This window comes from Bemisia tabaci, chromosome 4, assembly GCF_918797505.1.
Source record: "Bemisia tabaci chromosome 4, PGI_BMITA_v3".
NCBI lineage: Eukaryota > Metazoa > Arthropoda > Insecta > Hemiptera > Aleyrodidae > Bemisia > Bemisia tabaci.
The window spans coordinates 60,371,798-60,394,124 of record NC_092796.1 but is presented as its reverse complement, the minus strand read 5'-3'; the positions used below and the strand labels follow the sequence as shown (position 1 = coordinate 60,394,124).

At 38.6% G+C, this 22,327-nt stretch overlaps 1 protein-coding gene across 8 annotated transcripts in view; it reads left to right on the top strand.

The window, feature by feature from the left end:
- The window catches only part of nuf (rab11 family-interacting protein nuf), a 96,915-nt gene extending 74,796 nt beyond the window's left edge, over positions 1-22,119 (top strand). For 2 of the 8 annotated variants that reach the window (XM_019043474.2, XM_019043475.2), the window contains 9 exons: positions 909-944; positions 6,975-7,092; positions 16,978-17,081; positions 17,436-17,576; positions 18,172-18,379; positions 19,117-19,252; positions 20,169-20,293; positions 20,957-20,986; positions 21,689-22,119. In XM_019043474.2, coding sequence (XP_018899019.1) covers positions 909-944; positions 6,975-7,092; positions 16,978-17,081; positions 17,436-17,576; positions 18,172-18,379; positions 19,117-19,252; positions 20,169-20,293; positions 20,957-20,986; positions 21,689-21,844 — 1,054 coding nt within the window. In that variant the 3' untranslated portion in view covers positions 21,845-22,119. Of the gene's footprint in view, positions 1-908; positions 945-6,974; positions 7,093-9,141; positions 9,373-15,155; positions 15,399-15,702; positions 16,456-16,977; positions 17,082-17,435; positions 17,577-18,171; positions 18,380-19,116; positions 19,253-20,168; positions 20,294-20,956; positions 20,987-21,688 lie in introns of those variants that run through there. The other 6 variants (XM_019043477.2, XM_019043478.2, XM_072300199.1 and 3 more) reach the window with 6 other exon arrangements.
- Positions 22,120-22,327: the final 208 nt, after the last annotated feature.

Sequence of the window (22,327 nt, the reverse complement as noted above, 5' to 3'; positions counted from 1 at the left end):
TATGCCAGAAGGAACTATATACAAATGAATAAAATCAAAAGGAACTATAAGACACGCAAATCTTATGCACATAGTTCTTTTTTATTCGGTTCATTTACACATAGTTTCGTTCGAACGCGTATAATTATGCGTTTATTTTATACCCCCTCGTAGTGGCAATAAACCTCCATCGCCTCGCGTTTGCGATGAACATTTCCGTTTTGTGTGTGCCCTCGCGAATTTTAGCGGCGACTTTCACGATTGTACCCCAGCCGTCGTCGCCTCCTCAATTATGCCGTGCCATGGAAGAACGCCGTATGAGCTCTCAGACGTTGGCAAATTCCTTCGACAAATCACGAATTTTCGGGAACATTTCTGAACATTTTCCTTCCAATTTTTCCGAGGATTTCGCTCGTGTAATTTAATCTGAAGTGTGTGAAAAGTTCAAGGAAAAATTTTCGTAACTAACTTTCTTCAAAAATGAATATTCTCTGAGAGGAAATGACACCATTCGAATGCTGATACGACTTTTTCCTGTAGCCCGGCAGAATTGTTGTAAGGCTTTCTTTTATCCCTCTTTTAAGACGAAAGCTCGCCTTTGAGTCAACCGTTCCTAGTTCTAATGGGTGGTAATAAATTAACTCGAAAGGAATTGTGAGATCTAGTGCTCCTTCCTTCATCGCGGCCAGGTTGGTATGCAATATGAGCTATTAAGCCCAGCACTGTCAAAACCAAAATCAAGTTTATTTCCTTCCTAGTCCCTAAGTATGCGCTTCTGACTTAAGAGAGTAACTCTCGGGCAGTAGTAAGGGTCCTTACTTTTTTTAAGTTGAGTGAACTTGTTTTTTTTTTTTATTATTATTTTCACTCCAATTTGATCATTGTTTTACGGTTTAATGTCACTCAATATTGTGTATTCTCTGTTTCAGGTCCGGGAAGCGTCTTAGCTCAAATGCCTTAGCAAGGTAAGCATTCAAAGTTTTTTCACACTTTAGGTACATACATAGAAAACCAACAATTGAAAACCAACAATTATCACCGGATCTTAGCTTCAGCTTGCCCATTTATTTAACAAAATGCTGCGCTAACTTCTGACTCTTTTCGTTTAACAAAGTGCTACGCTAACTTGTGACACTTTTTTTCTTCATATAGCTGTCTGTCAACTTACTGGTTGCTTGTTCATTATTATGGTATATCTTTTAAAACAATTGTATTATGAAGGTACCTCGGTTCATCTCCCCTCCCTATTTTCAGAGGAACGGTACATTGGATGTCTTGTGAATTTTCACGATTCTGTTCTGTTTTTTTTTCCTACTTTGCTTATCGTGCGTTCAAGCTAACCCGAACAAAAGTCAATCAATGGTCCCCGATTTTGGCCTTTTTTCATTCCGTTCCTTTCGCTTTCTAGGCTTAAAAAGAAGCGAATAAAGACAATTTCGTCTCTATGTTTCGTATCTTGCGTTCGAGTCTCCAAGCCATCCCAAACACAATCGATCAAGGGTCCGTGATTTAATGGCCCTCTTTAATGGGTCAGTTGCACTGGTCCCAGAATTGTGATTTGGTGTTTGATTCTTGCAGATCGCCTAAAAATAATAAAATCTGCCCGAACAGCAACTTTCTACGTTCAATATTAACCGAGACATCGCGCTTTGAAAAACTCGGTTTTTAACGTCATCCACCGCGACACTGACACCCTTGGTTTCTTTCACCTTGGATTCATCAATCAGTAATGTACACATATGCATTGGTTGTTCAACTTAAAACACGGACAAAACCATGGTGGAAGAAACCAAGGGTGTCACTACCGCAATGGATGACGTCAAAAACCGAGTTTTTCATGAAGCGAAATCTTGGTTAATATTGAACGTAGAAAGTTGCTGCTTGAATAGATCTTAATATTTTTAGCTCATCTACAAGAATGAAACATCAAAACACGATTCTGTGACTAGCAGAACTAACTCATTGCGTTCTTATTGCCAAACAAGAACCTAATAACTATAAATGTTGTTTCTACGTTCTTTAACATGCGTTTAAGTCTCCAAGCCAACCGAAACAAGAATCTATCAATGGGCTCTGATTTTGGCCCTTTTCATTGTGTCCCACTCTCTGTCTAGCCCTACTACAAGAGCCAAACAATTAGAGAAGAGGAAAGAATGCTCCTTAAATGCCGAGAATGTTTTATGGACATTCGAGAATTCCTAACGCAGCACGGTTGTAGTCATGAAGCTGCTCCGATTAATATAGGAAGGATTAAAATCCTGTGGCACCATCGGAATGTTGCAGTTCATTCTTCACTATTCATTCCAATGAAATGAAGTTGTCAAGTTTATCCGAACAACATCGGCGGAAGTCGGCGGTGTGAAAGCAATTGATATTCACGAGCGAGTGGGGCCGCCTCTTCGGGAAAGTGAATGGTGAATTTTCCTCGTCGGACATCGTGTACAGGGGGCTCGTATCGCGGAAAAGTAAGATGAATGTAGTTTTACTTTTTCGTCCTTTCTTTATTCTTTCGGCATCGTGATGCGAGTGGTGGTCGCACTCGGATTCTTGGCATTTTTCAGCGTTTTTCGTTCGATGATTCATCCGGTTACGCCGTCGTCATTGTCGTCTTAGCGTTCCCATCCTCTTTAGCCCGCACGTCGTGTCGCACGTCCTCCAAACGTCGACGTCGCGAAACACGGCCGTGCACTGGAACGCATACCGTTTCTGAGCTGCAAGTTTTCTTCTATTTATCATTTTTTTCTCTTTCTTTTTAAGTTCAGTAAAACTACAACTCTGTATCCATATTTTTGTATCACTTGGTCAACTAAATCAAGAAAGGGATGTTTTGCACACAGGACTTGCAAATATTTGGACCTAGTTTATCAGAAAGGAACCAACCCACATCAAGTTGAAACTGAAAAAAAAAGGTTTGAAGTTTTATTCCTCCATAAGACTCAATGTAGAAAGTAAACTTTAACTCCTCTTTTCACAAACTAATATTTTTTCCACTTTTAATTTTTGGCAGAGGAAAATATACAACTAGAGGAGCTCAAGAACATTCTTAACTCAATTTTTTCGAAAATGTAGGTTAGTTCCTTTCTGATGAACTCGGTCCATTTGTGTGGAATTTTTCTTGGTAAAATGACATGAAAATCGCATCACCAAATAATGTCTCGATTATACCCAGGGATACACGGTTCGCGTCTCACGTATCTCGCATTTTTAAAAAGCTTTGTCCTACTTTTTTTGGAAACGCGGAGATTTCGTCCAATTCTGCCTCCAACAAAATCAAGTGATGGAACAATCCTCCAGGAAATGTTTCAGCTTGAGTTCAAAGCTCGCTTTGGCAATACAACATTGCAAAGTTTGCATTTTTATTGTTAAAATGTTAATATTTCAAAGTTGTTCGGTTACAAAAACAGGGTTGCCGGCGATCTGTAAAACCGGGGAAATCAGGGAAAGGCATAAAAAATTCGCGACGGCCGGGAAAAGTCGGGGAATTCGTGAGGAAAGTCATGGAATTTCTGACACATCTACTAATCACTAAAACATATCACTGATCTTCCAGCTACTTACCCTTCCTGGTCATTTTTAAGACTTGACATCTTTTACCCAGTCACTGATATTTTGATCCCCAAACAAGGAAATTTTTCTAAAATTTAGCGAAAGTTTTACATTATATAAAGCGTAAGTAAATTATACACATAAAGCGTACATTTTAAAAAACAAAGTGGAAATTTTTTTCGAAAATCAGAGAATTAGAAAACTTTGGAGTCAGGAAAAATCAATAATAGGCATGGAAAAATCGGGAAAGTCAGGAAATTTGCCGACGAAAAAATCATGAAATATAACTTTAATTGATCTTTTTTTTTTATCCCGGTGCCCAATTTCATCAGTTGATGTTGTTCGGGGATTTAGACTGTTGTTGACATTGCGATCGAGCAATCAGTCATGATACAGCATTGCAAAGTTTTGCACAGGATGTTACAGATCACCAGTGCTAGGCTTGGCTGTTGCTAAAGTAAGTTTGCCGAGGCGGAAAAATGTCGTTTGAAAATTCAGACGGTGCCGAACGGCAAAACATTTTTTTAAAAGAAAGTTAGGAAATTCTTTCTTGTAATTTTCGCAATCACTGGATTGAATACGGCGGAAAATTCTCTACAAATTGAATAAGAGCTAACAAGTTTTCAAGTAAATTCTTATTTAATCGGAGGAAATTTGGCAACGCTCGAGTGTTCATACGGCGTTTTTCCTCTACGCCTCAGTATGATTACTGAGCATGGAACGATGATATCGGTAATAACGCCTTGATGCAACTATTCGTGCTCTATGGACGTTCTGGTTGCGTGCTAAAAATTGAAGGCGCTCCAGTCTTTTCAGCGTATGAAGCTTGAAGCAGCACTGCATCTCCTAGTGTCCTTTTGAAATCGATAAGCGATTGCGGACTCTTTGGTATCGATTCAGGCCAAAATTTTCGTCTCTCAAGTGTGATGAAATAATTTCAAAATTATGGCGGGGGCCTCTTCGGAATTCGTACTTCTTGGGGTCAGTTTTGCCATCGCCCCTGCGGTCCTCGACCTCGTCCGCCCCAGAATAACCGGAAAAAAAGCCCGCTACGGATGATACCGCGTATTCACCGAGCAGACTGACGCCCCCCCTTCTCCCTTCTTGTTGCGATAAAGGCTTTATGCCGAGTGCACACGCTTAAAATGGGAGTCTTTGGTGCGTTGTAGAATGTTGCCTGAAATTATCGCACGTTCGTGCAACTTTTAGCAATGGATATGAGGACCAGTAACGCAGAACACTAGGAAAAAATAAAAATATGTTTTAATTTGTCGTTGGAAAAGAAATGACGCGTCGAGCAGAAAGAAACCAAGCGACATTAGCTGTTGTCTTTAATCGGGCAATTTAATTTTTTAACCGTAAACGATTGTGTGGATTTTTTTTTCTTTTTCTTTTGTGTGGCAAATGTCAGTGAATTTTCTGCTAAGTACGAAGCAAATTCCTCAAAAATTTCAACAAATACGCATAAACGTTCTCTCGTAAAAAATTGAATTGCTCGGTTAAATTGTGGCAATAGCTGATGTGGCTTGATCCCTTTCTACTAAATGCGATCCAAATATGCTAATATCATGAAGAGGTCGATTAAAATTTTACTGACCGCAAATTCACGAATATATCCGTTAAATCAAATGCACCTTCCCCTTCTTTTAGTGCAGTTGTCAGTTTTTCTGAACAGTGTGTACAAATTAGGCACACTTTTGGCTAAATTATTTATTTATTTATTTTTTTTAAGGAAGGGGGGGGGGGATACGATTGATGAGCCAGAACTGACGACTTCCATTTTTAGCTCCCATTTTCAGAACGTGAGTCATAAAGCTTCGAAATGAATAATTTTGTCATCAGCCATAAGGCTGGCCGATTGGTGAGCGCTAGAGGAGGGAGAACTCTATGGCGACTGGCGAGTATGTGTTTCAGTCTAAAAGTATAAGGCCGAGTCCGTGGAGCGGTCGATACCGTATGCTTTGACTCGTCCCGTGTCCCCACTGTGTATCGAGGTTACACATTATTACAAAATTGATGTGGTAAAATCGCCATGCTTGACGCATCTCGTGCTTGATCCCCCCGTGCAATCCAATCGCCTCCCCCCACCCCCCTCTCCATCGCCCTCGCTGACCCTGTCATTACACTACTACACACATACGTTTCTTCTCGTTGCGTCGCTCGCGTCGTAGCGTAGCTTCAATCGCTCGGCTCATAAAAAGCGCCTTCAAAGCATTTGCATGCATTTTGCACTACAGCAACTAGATTCCACGGACACAGGTTCTCCCCTGTTCCCTCAGGCCCGGTTCCATCGTCACCTCTTGCCACCTTGTATTTTCTGGGTAAATTTGACAGGCACTCTAAGTACATGTCAAATTTTAACGGAAGGTTGTTTTTTAGTTTAAAAGTAAGCCAAATATGTTATTTTAACCCAGAAAAGAAATGTAACAGCTTCAAGTTTCCCGTGGAAAGTATTTGAACTTAGCACTTGACAAGAGGTTAAATATAACCAAGCTGCCTAAGCTGCAACACTACCCCCCCCCCCTCTCAGTCTTGTACTGGCACTCATTAGAGCTCAAAAATGTTTGACTCTAATTGAAATTCTTGGAACTTTTTGGCTTTGTTTTCCCCGCGAAATGGTGTGGACCCAGCACCATTTCGCCACCTGCTTAAATATAACTGGAGGTGGTAGAAGCGGCCCTTAAAAGGTCGAATCTTCCGAAGCAGCAAGTTTCGGTCAATAAGGAAGATTTTGCTCACAGTACACGATGAACCACCTCTAGGTTTAATTTCCTTGTTAGCTCATGTCAACCGGTCTGTGTTAAAATTTTAACCCGTCATCGATTTTAGTTTATTATTGCTTTTCTCCCTTTTTTCACACGAAATCAGTAAACTATACTCTAAATTACTCAAAACTTACCCAACGCTCGTGTTGACTCAGATCCAATTGAAGTTTGAGTAAAGCCAATTGAGGTGATCTCTTCACTCACAATCAGTTTAAGTCCACGCCAAATAAGTTTACGCACTTTTAGACTGCGACATCTTGATTCTATCTTGCATTTACTTTCAATCCTGAACCAACGTCAGACGATCCTCAGTCGCTGTCTAGAAGTGCTTATTTATTACAAGCCTGGCAAAAAAAAAAACACTTGGATCTAGAGTTCGACTCTTGAAACATTGACAGAAAATACTCTTAATTCAATCGGATTATGCTTGAATCAAACGAAATCCGCTTAATTAAGATGCTGGTTCTTGATTTAGCTAGATTCTGATTGAATCAAGAGTACTTTTTCTTGTCGATGTTTTAAGAGTCTGACTCTAGATCCAATGTGTTTTTTCCAGTGAGTGGCCGCGCGGAACTGTGGGTTCTAGCGCAAAAGACGTAAATCATTTTGTCAGTAAACCTAGCCGTATCTCATTTCTCCTCAGACTCAGTCTAACTTGTTTTCCCCCCGTTTTCTTTTTTCCAGTCAATTATACCGCAGCTCGAGTTTCAACTCCTCTGGCCGAAGCTCAACATGTGACACGGGTGACGATGTATACTCGGACGTGTCCCTTGAGGAGGATGTTCTCGACCTCAACCACAAGGTAAGGTTCTTTCGCAGGAAATATAATACAATTTCTCGTTTATAGACCGATTTAGTGACTACGTCATTCGCTATAATATCGAACTCATGGTTCAAACCAAAACAAACTAACATAACCACATGTACGAATTCTTCATGAGTTAATTGTGTTATTGTATTAAAATTTAGTCATTGAACGGTCATAAATTAATTCAGGACTCACTAAACACGAAAATTTCGATTGCGAGAAACACTTGAACGAATTTTACCACCATGACACAAAGGGCCCCGAATGAGAAGCAAGGTTATGGGTTTATTTGCCTTTGAACCATGTCGTAGCCTCTAAATCAGTCTATTAAAGTTACCTTAGCACGTTCAGTTTACCAACGTCATATCGACGGTGTAAGTCGGCAATTACGTAACTCGGTTTGCGACGTCGCAGACTTCCTGTCATACTTTCTTTTTTTAAACGGAAAACTACTCAACGGCAATTCTTTCAGACTGCCGTGATTTTTCTTCTCTGTGCAAAGAAAATTCTGCAAAAACTTCAAGGAATGATATCAGTTTGTTCTCCTTTAAAAACATAACATAGAGGCGGAGATTTTCAAACACCGCAAACGAGTTATGTGATTGTCAACTTACACCGTCGATATGATTTCTTCCTGAGCGATCTTCGTCGATCAATCGATGACGTCTTCAATCAGTCGACTGCGTATTTTTTCGTGTTCCACCAACCACCATCTACCATAAGCACCGTTCTCAGAAAAGCGGAGGAAGTTGTACTCATCGGGATTCATCGTCGGTCATCGACGCGACGATCCCCAATGAATACTAAGCATTCAGACACCAATCACTGTTGCCGATTAGACAGGAACTGTCACTTAATCTATTAAATACGCACTCCAACCATCAGTCAATGCCCCAGAATGATTTTTTTTTCATCGGTCCTCTATGTTTTTGTCTTTTATTTGTAATCTCCCTAAATTTTTGGATGAACTGAGAGAATTGCCTCATAATTTACTTCTTATCTCACTAGAATAAGCATCTCATAGCATCAATAAAAAAAGGTCGTAAAAGATCGGAACACAAAGCTCTCGGTCAGTGTGTCTACATTTTTCAAGTAAAATGTTCCCAGTCGAAACGTGTTTTGCTCGTGAGTTTACCGATCGGCCTAATCACATTGCTATTAGCTAGTGAAGCCTTCAAAGAGTTCAATTGCTCGCACAGTGACAACGTGACAAGTTGCATTTCGACGTTGCAATATTCCCGTGTGAATTCAATAGTTTTGCATTCCATTTACATAATGCCATAGTACCTCCGAAAAGAGTGTCCTAATTCAGTAAAAATATTCTAAACACTGGAATCAAACAAGTCCCTCCTCGATACAAGCAACTTTTCGCTTAATATAAAAATGTGTTCTTTTGATTCAAGAGGCAATTTTTCTGGCCGCAAACTCGAAGAATATTTCTTTTGAAATCAAGTCAGTTTTTTTCAAAGTGCACTCGTCATTTTAAGACAGTATCCTCAATATCTATATCTGAAATTTTAACGACCCCATCCCCTCCCCCCTTCTCTCGGTAATTTATTTATTTCTGTCGTATTTTACACTTCAGAACTGAAGAGAAATAAATCGTGCAACAGGGGTTTTACAGGGGCTAGTGGCTTAGCTATAGTCCCTCTCCTTTCCTGCCATGCTGAGGAAGAACGCCTTACGAGCCTTCAGACGTTGCCAAATGTCCTTTGATAAAATTTGAATCGTGTTGGAAATCTGTGGATATTATTCCTCCAATTTTTCAGAGAATTTTACTCGCCATCGGATCTAAACTGTCCGAAAATTTCAAGAAAAAATATTCAAATAGTCTCCTCGAAAATAAACTTTTTCTCGGAGGAAATATGGCAACATTCGAATGTTCATATGCTATTTATCCTTGGCACGGCATATATGAGAGAAGTATCTGTAAGGAGAAGCGACTGCGCGGAGCGGCAACGTGTTCGTGACGGGATGCTGCTCGTTAAGTGGCGCGGCACGCGGCAGCTTTAGGAAGCACCACCTTGAGAAACGCAAGCCGCGCCACCGGAAAGTTGGAAGTTGTCGCGGTTTACCGAATCTTGACGGTTTCGGGCTTCTCGCTCAAGTTCAATTTCGTGTCGATTTTTCGTTTGTGGAGCTCCTAACCTCTTACATATTTAACGCGAGTGTGCCGTCGTAACAAATGTGTTCGCAGTTCGATGGTAGTTTGATGAATAATTGAATCCGACTGTCCTGAAATTGTTGTATTTGTCGTGCTTGCCGTGGTTCCCGGTTTGTTTATCTTTTTCGGTCGGTAGCCTCTCTAATACGTTTCGTTTCTTCGAACAGTGCATTTCGCATTTCTCTTTTTACTCTCAAATTCTATCCAATGAAATTGCACTTTACTGTATCCACTTCAATCATATCATCTCCTTTGGCCATATTTTCATCTTACATCAATCAAAACACAACAATTTGATGATAGCAGTCGTATTGAACATATAATTTAAAGAATGGCTTGTATGCTGCAAGTTTTTTTTTTTTTATAAAATGCATTCGACTATGGTGCCTCCGATAGCGACTCTAGGCCAGATGCCAGATTTTTGTGGTACAAGCCCCTATAAGTTTGCAACCCCCCCCCCCGCCCCTCGGATGGTACGTCTCAAAAGTCCTGGTACTGAGCTGAAACTTCCAGCGGCCTTATCTTTGCTATGATTGAAAGGTCTTATTTTCCTCAACACTGGAGCAAAATCAGCTTTTTTCGGTAAAAAAAAAAAACTGACAAAGTTATAACGCGTTAAAATAAATGAAAATGGGACCCCATTTACGTATAGAACACAATTTCGACACCGTAAATTTTGAAGGTGACATTTCATTCTCGTTGTCTTTTAATTCGCCTGCATTTACATCCTTTATTGCTGGAGTAACGCCGTTAGAATTTGACATATTTTAACTCTATTTTGCCAGTTTCACTCGTTTTGTTTCTCTCAATTAATTTGCGGAGATCTCTCTTAATCTCTTTTTGATTTCTCTCCTCGGCTCAAATCTTTTACCCCCGAATTATCTCATTAAGTCTGCATTAATCAGTCAAAATCTGTCAGTCATCATGAGATGCAAACTCGTTTTTCTCGTTTTATCTCTGTCTGCCTACTTTTCAGTCTACTTTTTTGTTTTTGGCAAGAAAAAATAATCAGACAGAATCAGCGCTCTAGTCAAAAAGAAATGGCTGCGAATGACAGACTACCGTTGTCACGTTTCGATAGAATGTTACGATTTCCGCGACAGCCCCAATGAGTTCTTTGCTCGTCGCCGATTCGTTTTTTTTTTTTTTTTTTTTTTTTTTTTTTAGAGCACTTGAATTTCTAGTAACGACAACGAGATACATAGTTGTTTGTTCTCACTAAATGGTGAAAATTTGATCGACTCGTTTGATTTTTCCGTTCCAAAAATACGCTGAAAAAGTAAAACATACATGCCTGCAAATCTGGTTTTTGATGATATTTGCTGATGTAGGGTTACGCTTTTGCTTTGGTCTGCATTTGTCAAATCAAGTACAAAATCATTAACCCGGTACATCGTCTTAAACATTGTCTAAAAGCTTTCCGTTATAGCTTTTCCTTCCCTCTGGTCGGAATGCCGTGAGAGTTCAGATGCCCGTCATGGAATTCCAAGTTTATTGTTTCATCCACCTCCTTATCGATTTTCGTTTTACATCTTTCCTTTTGACGTTTCCATATACAATTATCTGCCTCTCATGGACTTTTTATTTTTATTGATTATGAAAGCCACTCCACTCCACTTTCATTACTTCCTTCCGGAACTACGTACACTCAATAACGTGAGTAATTCAATTGCTCACGGCTCAGAGTTATCGGCTTATTGCTAGTCTAGACCATAGATGATTCGGATACCGGAAGAATGATTCGTATCCTTTTTGTAGGCATTTGCCTTCCCGTTTTTTTTATGCCGGGAAAACTCACAGTTTGCATCAAATTATTCATAATTATGTCCTCTAAGTTTTTAAACCCTTTTTCTCGATTGTGAGGTAAAACGACCCTCGAATTCATCCCACAAAGATTCCCTGGTAAAAATTGGCGATAAGAGCTGCGTTTCAAAATACCATAGGAATTCTTATAGCCGGCTAAAGAAGGCTACAGAAAATCATATAGCTGGCTGTAGAATGCGGAGAAAATTATACGGCCGGGCTATACGAAGCGATAAAAATTATGCAGCCGGGCTATAGTTCCTATAGCCGGGCTTTACACTTTATCGCCTGGCTGTTGCTTTTTCGCCATCGATTATAAAAGGCTATAAGAAATTGTGTAGAAATTCGTGTGCTTTGGAAATCATTAAGTTTGATACGGAACCTCCTTAATATTTACAAAACACACGTTATATTTTCCTTTAACACATATTTTTTTTCATCAATTAAAACGAGAATAATCCATACAGGATGTACAAACATTTCAAAATCATGAGTTGAATAACGCTGACTCCGCCAGATTAAATATTAGAGCCGAACGCAAAGCGGAGCGGCAACGCACTGGCGCCTACAAACCTAACAGGGATACGTCACGCATTGCGCAACGCGTGAAGTATCCCTGTTAGGTTTGTAGGCGCGTTTCGCGCTGGCTGCCCGCCTGCCGCTACGCAGCGTGCCACGGCGTCTGAAGCAACTATTTCACACCAGAGGTATTGCACAGTATCATACGAAACTGAAGGCGCTCTAATATATTAGGAATGGCAGGCATCCATCAAAAGCACGGAGCTTTCCTTGCAAAATAAATCAAGATACTACGGCCCAAAAAGAGAGCAGTGGTCCATAAACTCACTAAGTCCTAGCATCCGTAATTAGTGACGTTTAGCATACTTTTTATCGCCTGGCTGTGAGTTGCTTAATCGCCATCGGCTATAAAAGGCTATAAGAAATTGTGTAGCCGGCTATAGAAGCTATTGGAAATCTTACAGCCGGCCGTTGGTCTATGGTATTTTGGAACACAGATTCTACTGCCAATTTGTACCAGGGTTATTATGTCAAGCTGGCACCGGCGTTCATTAAAAAAAAAAAAAAAAAAAATCGCTTTTCATAGTTTCTAGTAAAGTTCCACAGTTTTCGAATCTTTAAAATACCCAAATCCAAGTAAGTGCATTTTTACGATCTCAAAGCCGAATCTGAGTAATTCCAGATTTAGAAAGGTCTCGCACTAGGTCTCTGAAAATGAACATTTCCTCACCGAATGAGGTTGCATTCATTTCCAAAGCTATTCGGCAAGAATGAATCATTTTACCCTGCTTGAATAATTTGACTTTAGCCTTTTAAAATAGCTCAAAATGACCGAACCTTTCAGCTGAAACCTGAAAGAAGTCTTGCTTTTTTTTTATAAACCATTTTTTAATACCCATGGAAAATTCTAAAGTAAATTAAGATAAATCTTATAGCTGCACCTCTCTTCTTGCCCCGCCAAATTAAGGTGAAGGTGTGATGCGAAAAGTTTATTTATACGACGACCCGTTCGAATCGAACATGTGTTTACGTTGTATTTCATGGCTTCGAATCAAGTTTTATGGCGCCTAGAACTTTTTTTAGAGTCGTCTGGTCTCTCCGCAGTGTTGCACGCTCGAGTACAGATGAAAGTAACAAATCGAAGGATTTTTCTGTAAACTTCCAACTAATGAGTTCCATTTCAATGTTCCACGATTTGAATTAATCTATTTCGCTCAGTTAAGTTTAATTATCTTGCATCAGTGCTAGGCTTGGCTGCCGTCGAAGCAAGTTTGACGCAGCGAAAAAACGTCGTTTGAAGACTCAGACGTTGCCGAATTTCTTCCGACAAAACTTTATTTTTTTAAGAAAGTTAGAAATATGTATTTCCTTGAAATTCTCAAAATCATTAGAGTGAATACGGATGAAAATTCTCTAAGAATTGGACAAATAAGACCTAACAAGCTTTCAAGGAAATTCGTATTTATTCGAAGGAAATTTGGCAACACTCGAGTGTTCCTACGGCCTTTTTCCTTAGCGCTTTACAATTGATATTCGAACATAGGGTGATGATATCGGTAATAACGCCTTGATGCAAACTATTCGCGCTCTATGGACATCCGTGATGCGTGCTAAAAATTGAAGGCGCTCCAGTCATTCTATGGCGCATGAATCAGTGCTCGCAGGGGCACTCAGTCCGTGACTCAGTCCAAATGGGACGATGCTTATATTTTGAAGTTCTTCGGCTAGAAAACAGCATATTGACGGTGAAAATACCAGACCAAATATTTCGATTATCGTGTTGAAAAATGTCTGCTCCCATTTTATTTTATTTTGAAGGAAAACAAGTCTTTATCATTCCTTCAAGTTTTCACAGAGTTTTCCTCGCACAGAGGAGAAAAATTACGGAAGTTTTCAAAAATCGACGTTGGGTGTAGTTTTCCATTTTTAGAAAAAAAGTGCGACAGGAAGTTTGCAACGTCGTAAAACGATATTCATTGTCTGGTAGTTTCACCGTCGATTTCCTTTAAACAACGTCAATTTTGGAGATTTTTTAGGACATTCTACCTTCCAGCCCCCCTCCCCCTCCCCCGGCTTCACCATTGATCGCAATGATTACGTAGCCACCGAATCAGTCCATACGAACGAAAGACCATGAGAGGACCGTTGTTCCCGCGCAACTTTGATCACTCGGGACTTATGAATGGGCGAAAGAGGGCGGACTCGGACTAGGCTGCCAACGTTGCAGCGCCGCCGCGCCGTTCGTTGTTAGGTCGGATAATGAGTGACGAACGTCAAAGAGGAAGTTGGAAGTTGTGAATGTATCTCGGGTCTCGGCTCTCGGGTGGGGTGCAATCATGGAGCTTTCTGCCCCCGTCCACCAGATGCTCCCGCTATTTTGCCAAGTCCAATCGCCGCAGTTAACCTTAAATAAACCGCCGCGCCCCGTCTGTCTGGCTCCAACGGCCTCATCCAACATGCTTCTTGCATTTTTTTCGCTCAAATTTTGTCCTCCTCCTCCTCCCCCCCCCCCTCTGCACTGGAAAAAAACACATTGGATCTAGAGTCCAGACTTTTAAAACATCGACAAGAAAAAATACTCTTGATTCAATCAGATTTAAGCTTAAATCAAGAACCAAGCCTCTTAATTTGAGTGGATTTCCTTTTGTTTTAAGCTTAAATCTGATTGAATCAAGAGTCCTTTTTCTTCTCAATGTTTTCAAGAGTCTGGACTCTAGTTCCAATGTGTTTTTTTTCCAGCGTTTTTTGGGGATTGAAGACCGTTCTAAAATTATGTATCTCTATCTCAATTTTTTCCTCAGCAAAATCCCTCGTTCACTCGAAACTTTAGGAGGCTACGGCTCCGGATCGTTCGCCGAAGCGCTTCGCGCCTCAGGCGTAACTTTAAACTTGTTTTCTCGAAATTCCACAAAAGTCACTTCACATGTCCATGCACTGGACTCACAAGTCTCCAGTAATCTTAAAGTATAGTTTTTCTAATCAAATATATCATTGACACATCAATGAGGCTATAAATTTTATATCCTTCACACGACTAGTTTTTACCTCTTAAAGTCAAAGAGGCCTTCTTCTTGAATCACGAAAAAACTGTCTATCTTTCTATCTATTCTCACAAGGTGGGACAAAAGTGCTGGGCCCACGCTATTTTGCTGGGGAAGTGATTCCGAAATTTCATAAATTCTAATGCGTCTGCCGCAGCTGAGCACTCTCCCCCTCAGTCTTATACTGGTTCTCAGTAGGGTTCAGATTTTTTACTCTAATCGAAATTTTTGAAATTTTTGGCCTCGCTTTCCCCGCACAATAATGTGGACCCTGCACTATTTTACCACCCTCTTACATACACTTCGGGCCACGTTTTTTAGTGTTCTTATTTTCTTGTCCATCTATTCGACCTATCTTCGAATTATCACTGGCATGATGTCAACAAGACTTCTCTTTCCGTAGGATTTTTCAAAAATTTCAAAATATTTATGGCGCGTCGTATTTGTGCAGGCTAATAAGCATAAAACATAACCTAAATGAGAACCTATCTTTTGTTAGAGCTCCTACTTCACACTCCTTTATAATAGCGGACACTCCCATCTGGCGTCTCCACCTTGAAGTCCCTCCTATCCTATCATCAGCAAACAATTCAAGTGAACAGTCACTTGCGTCCGTCAATTACTTCATTTTGTGCCTCGTCTCTCGCAAGTTATCGTGGCTCCTTTTTTGCGCGTAAATTCTCGTACTTCGCTCTGTTTCTGGCCAATTTTTACGTAGTGAATTAGCGGTGACATGTGAATCCCCTATTCGAAGTGACGTGAGCCAGCCTTAGGTATATCGGAAAGAATCGGAATAAATTCATGTTTTATGGCAGTTTAAGCTGTATGAATCATAGTCACCGAGAAATTGTCTCAGCTTTCATGCTTTCCCACGCAGTTCACTTTGAGCATAACCTAGTATTTTAAATCATTGTGTCCTTAATTCTTGACTATTCGCATTCCCTGATATCTTCTTGATGAGAAACCGAAGTTTTCTCCACTTTCCCGGGATTTTCTTTAGGAACAATATAATGCTCCGGAGTTCCACTTATGAATATTGATTTTTTTAAATCTTTTTACTCATTTTTTGTCACACATTCAAATCTTCAATTCCAAAAGCGTTCCTTGTGTTCATGCTATCCAGTCAATGAAAACTTCTCTATTATTCTGATGATTTAAGGATTCAGCTATGACATTTCGATCGGGAATCTCTTCTTCTACCGTAGAAAAGGAGGAGAAGAAAAAAAAGTGGGAGAAGAGATTTCCGGTTTCTGGATCAGATTCCCTGATTTTCCCGAAAATGTTCGTTTTTTAATAAGTTCCGGTTTTTCCCAGTCTCAGACACTGTGTTTTAAAAGTTTTTTAGCACCTTCCTAAAAGTATATTCGAAAACGTTTGCAGGAAGCCTTATAAAATCCTTGAAACTCCTTGCTTCTATCATTTTGAACTCCTTCGATTTTGGTTTTGAAAAGTTGTTATGAACTCTGAACAAGGCATGTTCGTGATGCTGTCGCGTCGATGTCGTGTGTTAGTCGAAAAACGATGAACAAGACTGGTTTTCGTGTAATAAATGAAAAGTGATCGGACGACGATTTGATGTGTCTGATAATGAGTATAAGTGATGACGCCGATCCCGAAGAGGACAACGGCAACGAGTTAGAGTACGATCTTTGGGAGGGTCAGTTCGAAATTTCTAATGTCGACCAAACGCGAGACCTGCTCGACGAAATCTTCAACTGCAACGAGAACCTCTCGTGGATGAACCCGGCAAGTCCGACGGTGAAACCGACGAAAATCAACGGGTTTTTGAAGCAAGAAGTGTGGAAAATCGTCAAGAAGTTGAGTGATAAAGTAAGTACGAGGTTGAAGTCAAATAAAATTAACTCACCCTGTCATGCCTCCGTGTTAAAGAAGAACGTCGTATGAACATACGAGAGGTGCCAAATTTCCCCGGATAAAAAATGTATTTTTGACGGAATGTACGCATAGTTTTTCTTGAAATTTTCAGATGTATTTCAGATTAACTGTGGACAAAATAGTCTGAAATGTTTTAAAGAAAATATTTACAAGCTCCCCAATAAATCCGTATTTTATCAGAGAAAATTCGGCAATGCCTGAAGGTTCACACGTCGTTTTTCCTTAGCACGATAGCACGGGTATGCTGCAAATTTCTGTCGGAGCGAAAATAATTGTTTAACTGAATAACCGCGATACTTGACGAAAGCCATTTTGAGTTTATGAAATTTTGAGTTAATGAGTTTATTGCCAGCCGGAATAAGCTGAATGAACCATTAAACAAAAGCTCTTCTGTTGTTGTGTTTCATCTCTCACCTTACTGTCAAAAAATTCACAGTCTTTATTTTTTGTTCTCAGGTGGAATTATTGCAGCAGCAAATGAGTGTTCTTGCTGATAATCAAACTCATGCGGATGAACGCTACACGAGAGCCAAGCAAGAAAATGCGGCCCTCCAAGCCAGGTACAGACTTTACATGTGTGAATTTAGTTTTCAAAGCATGCGAGTATCGAGCAGTGTTTGTTCAACTGAAGCCATATTCCATTGAAATCTTTTACAACCAATAATTCTGTGGAATCCACTGCAATATGTCAATATATCCACCATAGTTTAATTTTTATGGGGAGAACCAATGATGTAGCCACTTTGAAAATTTTTGAATTTTTCTGTTTCGTTGAAAAGAATATTTTGAGTTTTAAAAAAAATGTAATTTTACAGAATTTTCTCTGAAAGGGTTAATAAAAATTTTAATGATTGATACAACTGTGTTTTTCTCAATAATTTAGCACTCAAATTATGCTTCACTCTTTTTTTCAGAGTTTTAATGTTAGAAGAGCAACTTCGTGAAGTTGAATTAAGATCTGAGGAACGTTTAGCTGAAGAAGCAAAAAGACATCGGGAGCTTGTTGCACGAGTCGACCGTGAGAATCAGCTTCAAGTTGAAAATTGTGCCATCAAGTAAGTACCACTGACCATGTAAGAAAAATAAGTAAGGATTCAGAAACTTTGTGAACATTTTAACAATTGCTTGCTCTCATTTGAGAAAAGAGAAATTTAATTCTTATCCACCTAGATACTGTAGGGAAGTCCAGCCATTTTTTACCAAACGTGGGCAGAGCATGATTTGAGGTCCATTAAAATAATAATGAAGAAGAAAAAATGATAAACTAAAGGAAGAAGAGAAAACTTTTACTCCTCTTCTGCAAATTTAGATAATTTTTAAGTACTACTTCAAATATTTTACTTTCTTGTTAGGGAAGGTAGGGGGCAGCCCAATTTTTCCAATTTTCTGTAAAATAATACAAAACCCTGCTCCTTCCAACTTTTAAGGAATTGTTTTCGCCTGTTAAAAGCACGAAGATTTCTCGTCTGGTGTCTCCTAAAGGCAGACAAAGTGAAAGCAGAGCAAATATGATGTGTGCGCTTATTAGAAACGATCTTAAAGAATCATGGTGCATTATTTTATCACAAAGTAGATTTTAATGTGAACGGTAGGATATTTGTTGGTTCTTACGATTTTACCCAATTAATTTTTATTTTTAAACTTTCCCAGACTCCAAACGGTAGAGTTAGAGAACAAAAACCTGCGAGACGAAGCACTGCGATGTCGAAGTTTAGCAGAAAAAGCTAAAGAAGAGAAACGGAAAATTGAAGAGAACCTAATCGATGCAGAGAGCAATGTCATCACTTTGCGAGAAGAAATTGAATTCTTCAAGCGCCAGGAACAAAAGTACATGGAACAAAGTCGTGTTCAGGAACAGGTTTGTTTTCTTTCATGACTTAAAATCTGAAAAGTGAATAAAGGTTTCCACTTTACATACCTTTTATTTAAAGCTAGAAAAAAAGATTCAGATCTGGAGTGTCAGTTTAATACAGACGCATCATTTTTTTTATAATAATGCAGGGTAGTATAAATGAAGCAAAGAACAAATCGCGATGATCTTTAATGTTACATCAATTATTCCTATAATATATAATAACCTAGTTTAAGCGTCTGCCAAGGAAATCTGGAAAAGTCAGAAAATTCCAAATCTAAATTTCTTCGGGCACCCAGTTTTGATAGTCAACTGCATTGAAAGTGTAAAACTGTAGGCCTGTTATGAACACATGCTGTTTGTCTAAGACTAAAAGACTAATTTTGATAGAGTTAAGCAAGACCTTGACTTCTACGTTGCATTGTTTCAAAATCCAATCTCCTGATTTAATTTTTTGAAAGGAAACAAACCAACATTTTTGCTCAAGTGCTGTGGAAATAACCATCGTCTGGGCGAGAAGTATCTTAACAATGCTCGAGTTGCTTGCTGTCATTTCAAAAACTATAAATAGGAGAAAAGATTTTGAAGCAAGCCTATGTAGATGTGGCTGTTCTGCTTAACTTCATTCAATTTGCCTCATGATATTATATCTTTCCTTGGTAATGAAAATAACACTCACAAATTAAATAATTTATTAATAAATTCAAGTTTAATTTTTTTCTTCTTCTCTTTCTCTTCAACAGCTTTTAAAAGAACTTAGTGCTGAACTGGAGCAGTTACGGCAAGAAAGAAATGCTCATATTGCTGCATTAAATAGTCCTAACAATGTTGCAACAGAACTCCAACAACAGCTAGATGTGTTGAGAACACAATATAGAAGTAAGTTTGTTTGCACAAAACTTTATCATCATGTACGTAATGCTTATTGTCCCTTTTCAAATGCTGAAATGTAAAAATCTAAAATTTTCTTGAGATGGCTCAGTTATTTCAAAATTTTCCAAGGGGGCCTCTTGCGGACCCCCTTTGAAGCTAAGGAAATCACCCGTAACAGACTCCTAGCCTGACTTGAGTCTTAAAATGATCAATGGACTTCTGAACGAGAATTGGACAGGAGTCATTAACTTTTAGTCCGCTTTCCCCACTTTTTGACTACCACACATCTTATTGTGCCAAAAACTGATTTCTTTGAAATAATTTTATAAACGCTACAAGGAATTGAAAAAAATTTGTAACAGAGTAACATTGACCCGGAAAAAACATACAGAGTTATATACTGATACATTCATGTAATCCTAAAATGAGCTCCGTGAAAAAAGGCGAAAAGGAAGGGAGGAAAACACCCCTATTTTCTGAAAGGGCCTTGTAACATTCTCGAAGAGGCAGACCTTCCTAGCTTCCCAATAGAGAATTTGCAGGTGTCTGAAATTTGATTAATTTCGTGCTTAAGTGGAAACAACCGCGTGAACTGAACACAAGGATACCCTTGGTTCATGAATTGAACAAGTACTGGAGAAGATATGATAAAATGATCTAATCTGCTAAAATACATGTGTTTAATTGGGAAATGCCGCCAGATGACGCCACTAGGCCATACATTTTCTCACTTTTAAATCTATTTTTATACCATTTCCCATATCAGAAAAAAATTATGAAAAATATTGTGAAATCAGCTCTTTAAGCACTTTCAGATGAAGCAATAAAAAATTTTCGTGCGAATTCTCCATTTGCCACTCATGACTTTGAGTCCATAATTTTCCCAATATCCAAAATAATCAATCCTCCAATTATTTTCCAGACTTACAAGAGCAGTACGATGAACTCCAAGCCCTCCTCCTGAGTAGAAGTGTCGAAGAAGGCAGAACTCTATTGACAGGATCCAACAGTCTTGCAGCCGAGCTTGAAGCCATGACTCAGGATGATGTAAGTATAACATTTAATCAAGTCGTTTGATCATTCCAATTTAATTTGCACTCTGTTGTTTTAAATTTTTGCACGCTTATTATCAAAGTGGAGCACTATCATAAGATCCAGGCAAAGTTGTAATGTATGTTTAACTTTTCATGATTTTGAGCACTAGATGTATATCCATGATAAAATTATGATACAATTAATTTTAAAAAATTTACATTAAGTCTGGATACTGAAGAAGGAAAGTCGCAACAACATTTTTTCAATTTACTTACTCGACTATTAAGGTCTGTGCCAAAGAGGTGATAAAATATTTAAAAAAAATTCATAACCCTTTATTAAAGCAAGCTTGGCAGAGACAACTTTGCTTTTTCCCCTGAATTGCAAAAAGCTGCCACTGATAGTGTCTATGGTTATATTTCTCAAACTCAGATATTATTATTTTTGCATTGATTTTGTGTATATACACCATTTTATCGAAGAGACGTGAGTTTAAAATGATTGCTACTTTGATTGGTTTTTTTTTTTTTTTTTTTTTTTTTTTTTTTTTGCACTGCTTTTATCAAAAGAAGCTTTTGCAAAATCCAGTTGTAAATATTTGTACTTGCTTTTTAGTGCCTATTCACTAATATGCTGCTTTTTATTTTCATTTTTTTTTCTCGTATAATTTTTTAGTCTGGAGAATGCAGCCTTCAAACTCAAAAGGTAAGGCTTTACATTACACTTGCTATGTATGAATATCAGGTCACTTAATATAACAAGAAGCACAAAGTAAGAAAATTAAGCACAAACATCAGGAATTTCAACCTCAAATTTTAATAAATAAAACAAAACAAAAATAAAGATACAAACGAAATCACTTTGTTCTTAATTTTGTATAGTCATAAAAATTTCTAAACACTCATATCATGAATTATGCAATTAAAGATAATGAAATCTTAAAGAAGAATTCAATGATCAAACCTCTACCAGGGTTTGTTGGGGTAAGTTTGTAAGGGGATAATCCCTCATAGGTATTATGACGGTCGTCATTTTAAGTTTGAGGAATTTTCGTGCTACATAGTAAGTTGTTATCCATGATTATTTGGTCATTCTGAATGCTTCGATTTCTATTTCCTTTTTTGTTAACCTTGGATTAAAAAAAAAGTTCCCTCCAGATTTAGAAAATGACGATCAAGATCCTGGGAGACTTCATTTTTATCAAAACAATTTGGCAACTCCGAGCAGTAAAATTTCAAAGTATCGTGGTGAATTCTGCCTCCAAAAATTTCCATTTCCAAGGAGAATTAAGAATTCGATGCCCTCTGACTTTTATGTAACTACTTGACATTTTTTGTCCGATCTTTGCATCTTTACATATTCATTCTTCATTATGATAATTTTTTAATTACTACTTTTTATATCCAGATGAAAACGGCGCTGAAAGAGCAACAGGAAGTGAACTCTCAACTTAGAGCTTATATAGATGGAATCCTTTTGAACATAGTAGAAAACTACCCGCAGCTGCTAGAAGTGAAGTGTACACCATCCTCATCCTCAACCTCAAGCGGGCCAAACTCTTAGTGAAGTCATTTAATGTTTGGCTATTTAAAATGCAGTTCATCTTGGTATTTTATGGAAAGTGCCACATTAATTTTCATTTTATCAATTTAATTCTGAAGATTATTCCCTTTTTTAGCCTTTTTTAACTTGTTTCTCTGTCTTCAGCATTTATTTCATGAAAAATTATATTTTTCAACTGGAAGCGAAGGCTTTCATTTTCTCTACAGTAACTTTTACCATACTGCGTTTTGGTTAGATTATTTCCTCTACATCTGAATTCCCCCCCCCCCCCCCCCCATAAACTTGCTGTGATTCTATAGCTTCAAAGTTACGTGTGATCTGCAATACGTTACTGTTCATGTGTAAAAGTCATGAAAGCATGGTATACAAAGAAAAAATTTGTAATTGGTAATTTTCCTTTCTATTCTGCAGGAACCTAAAATTTCAGGAAAACCTCCTTTTTATTATCTTTGAAATTCAAGTCAAAAGCAATATTACTTTTAG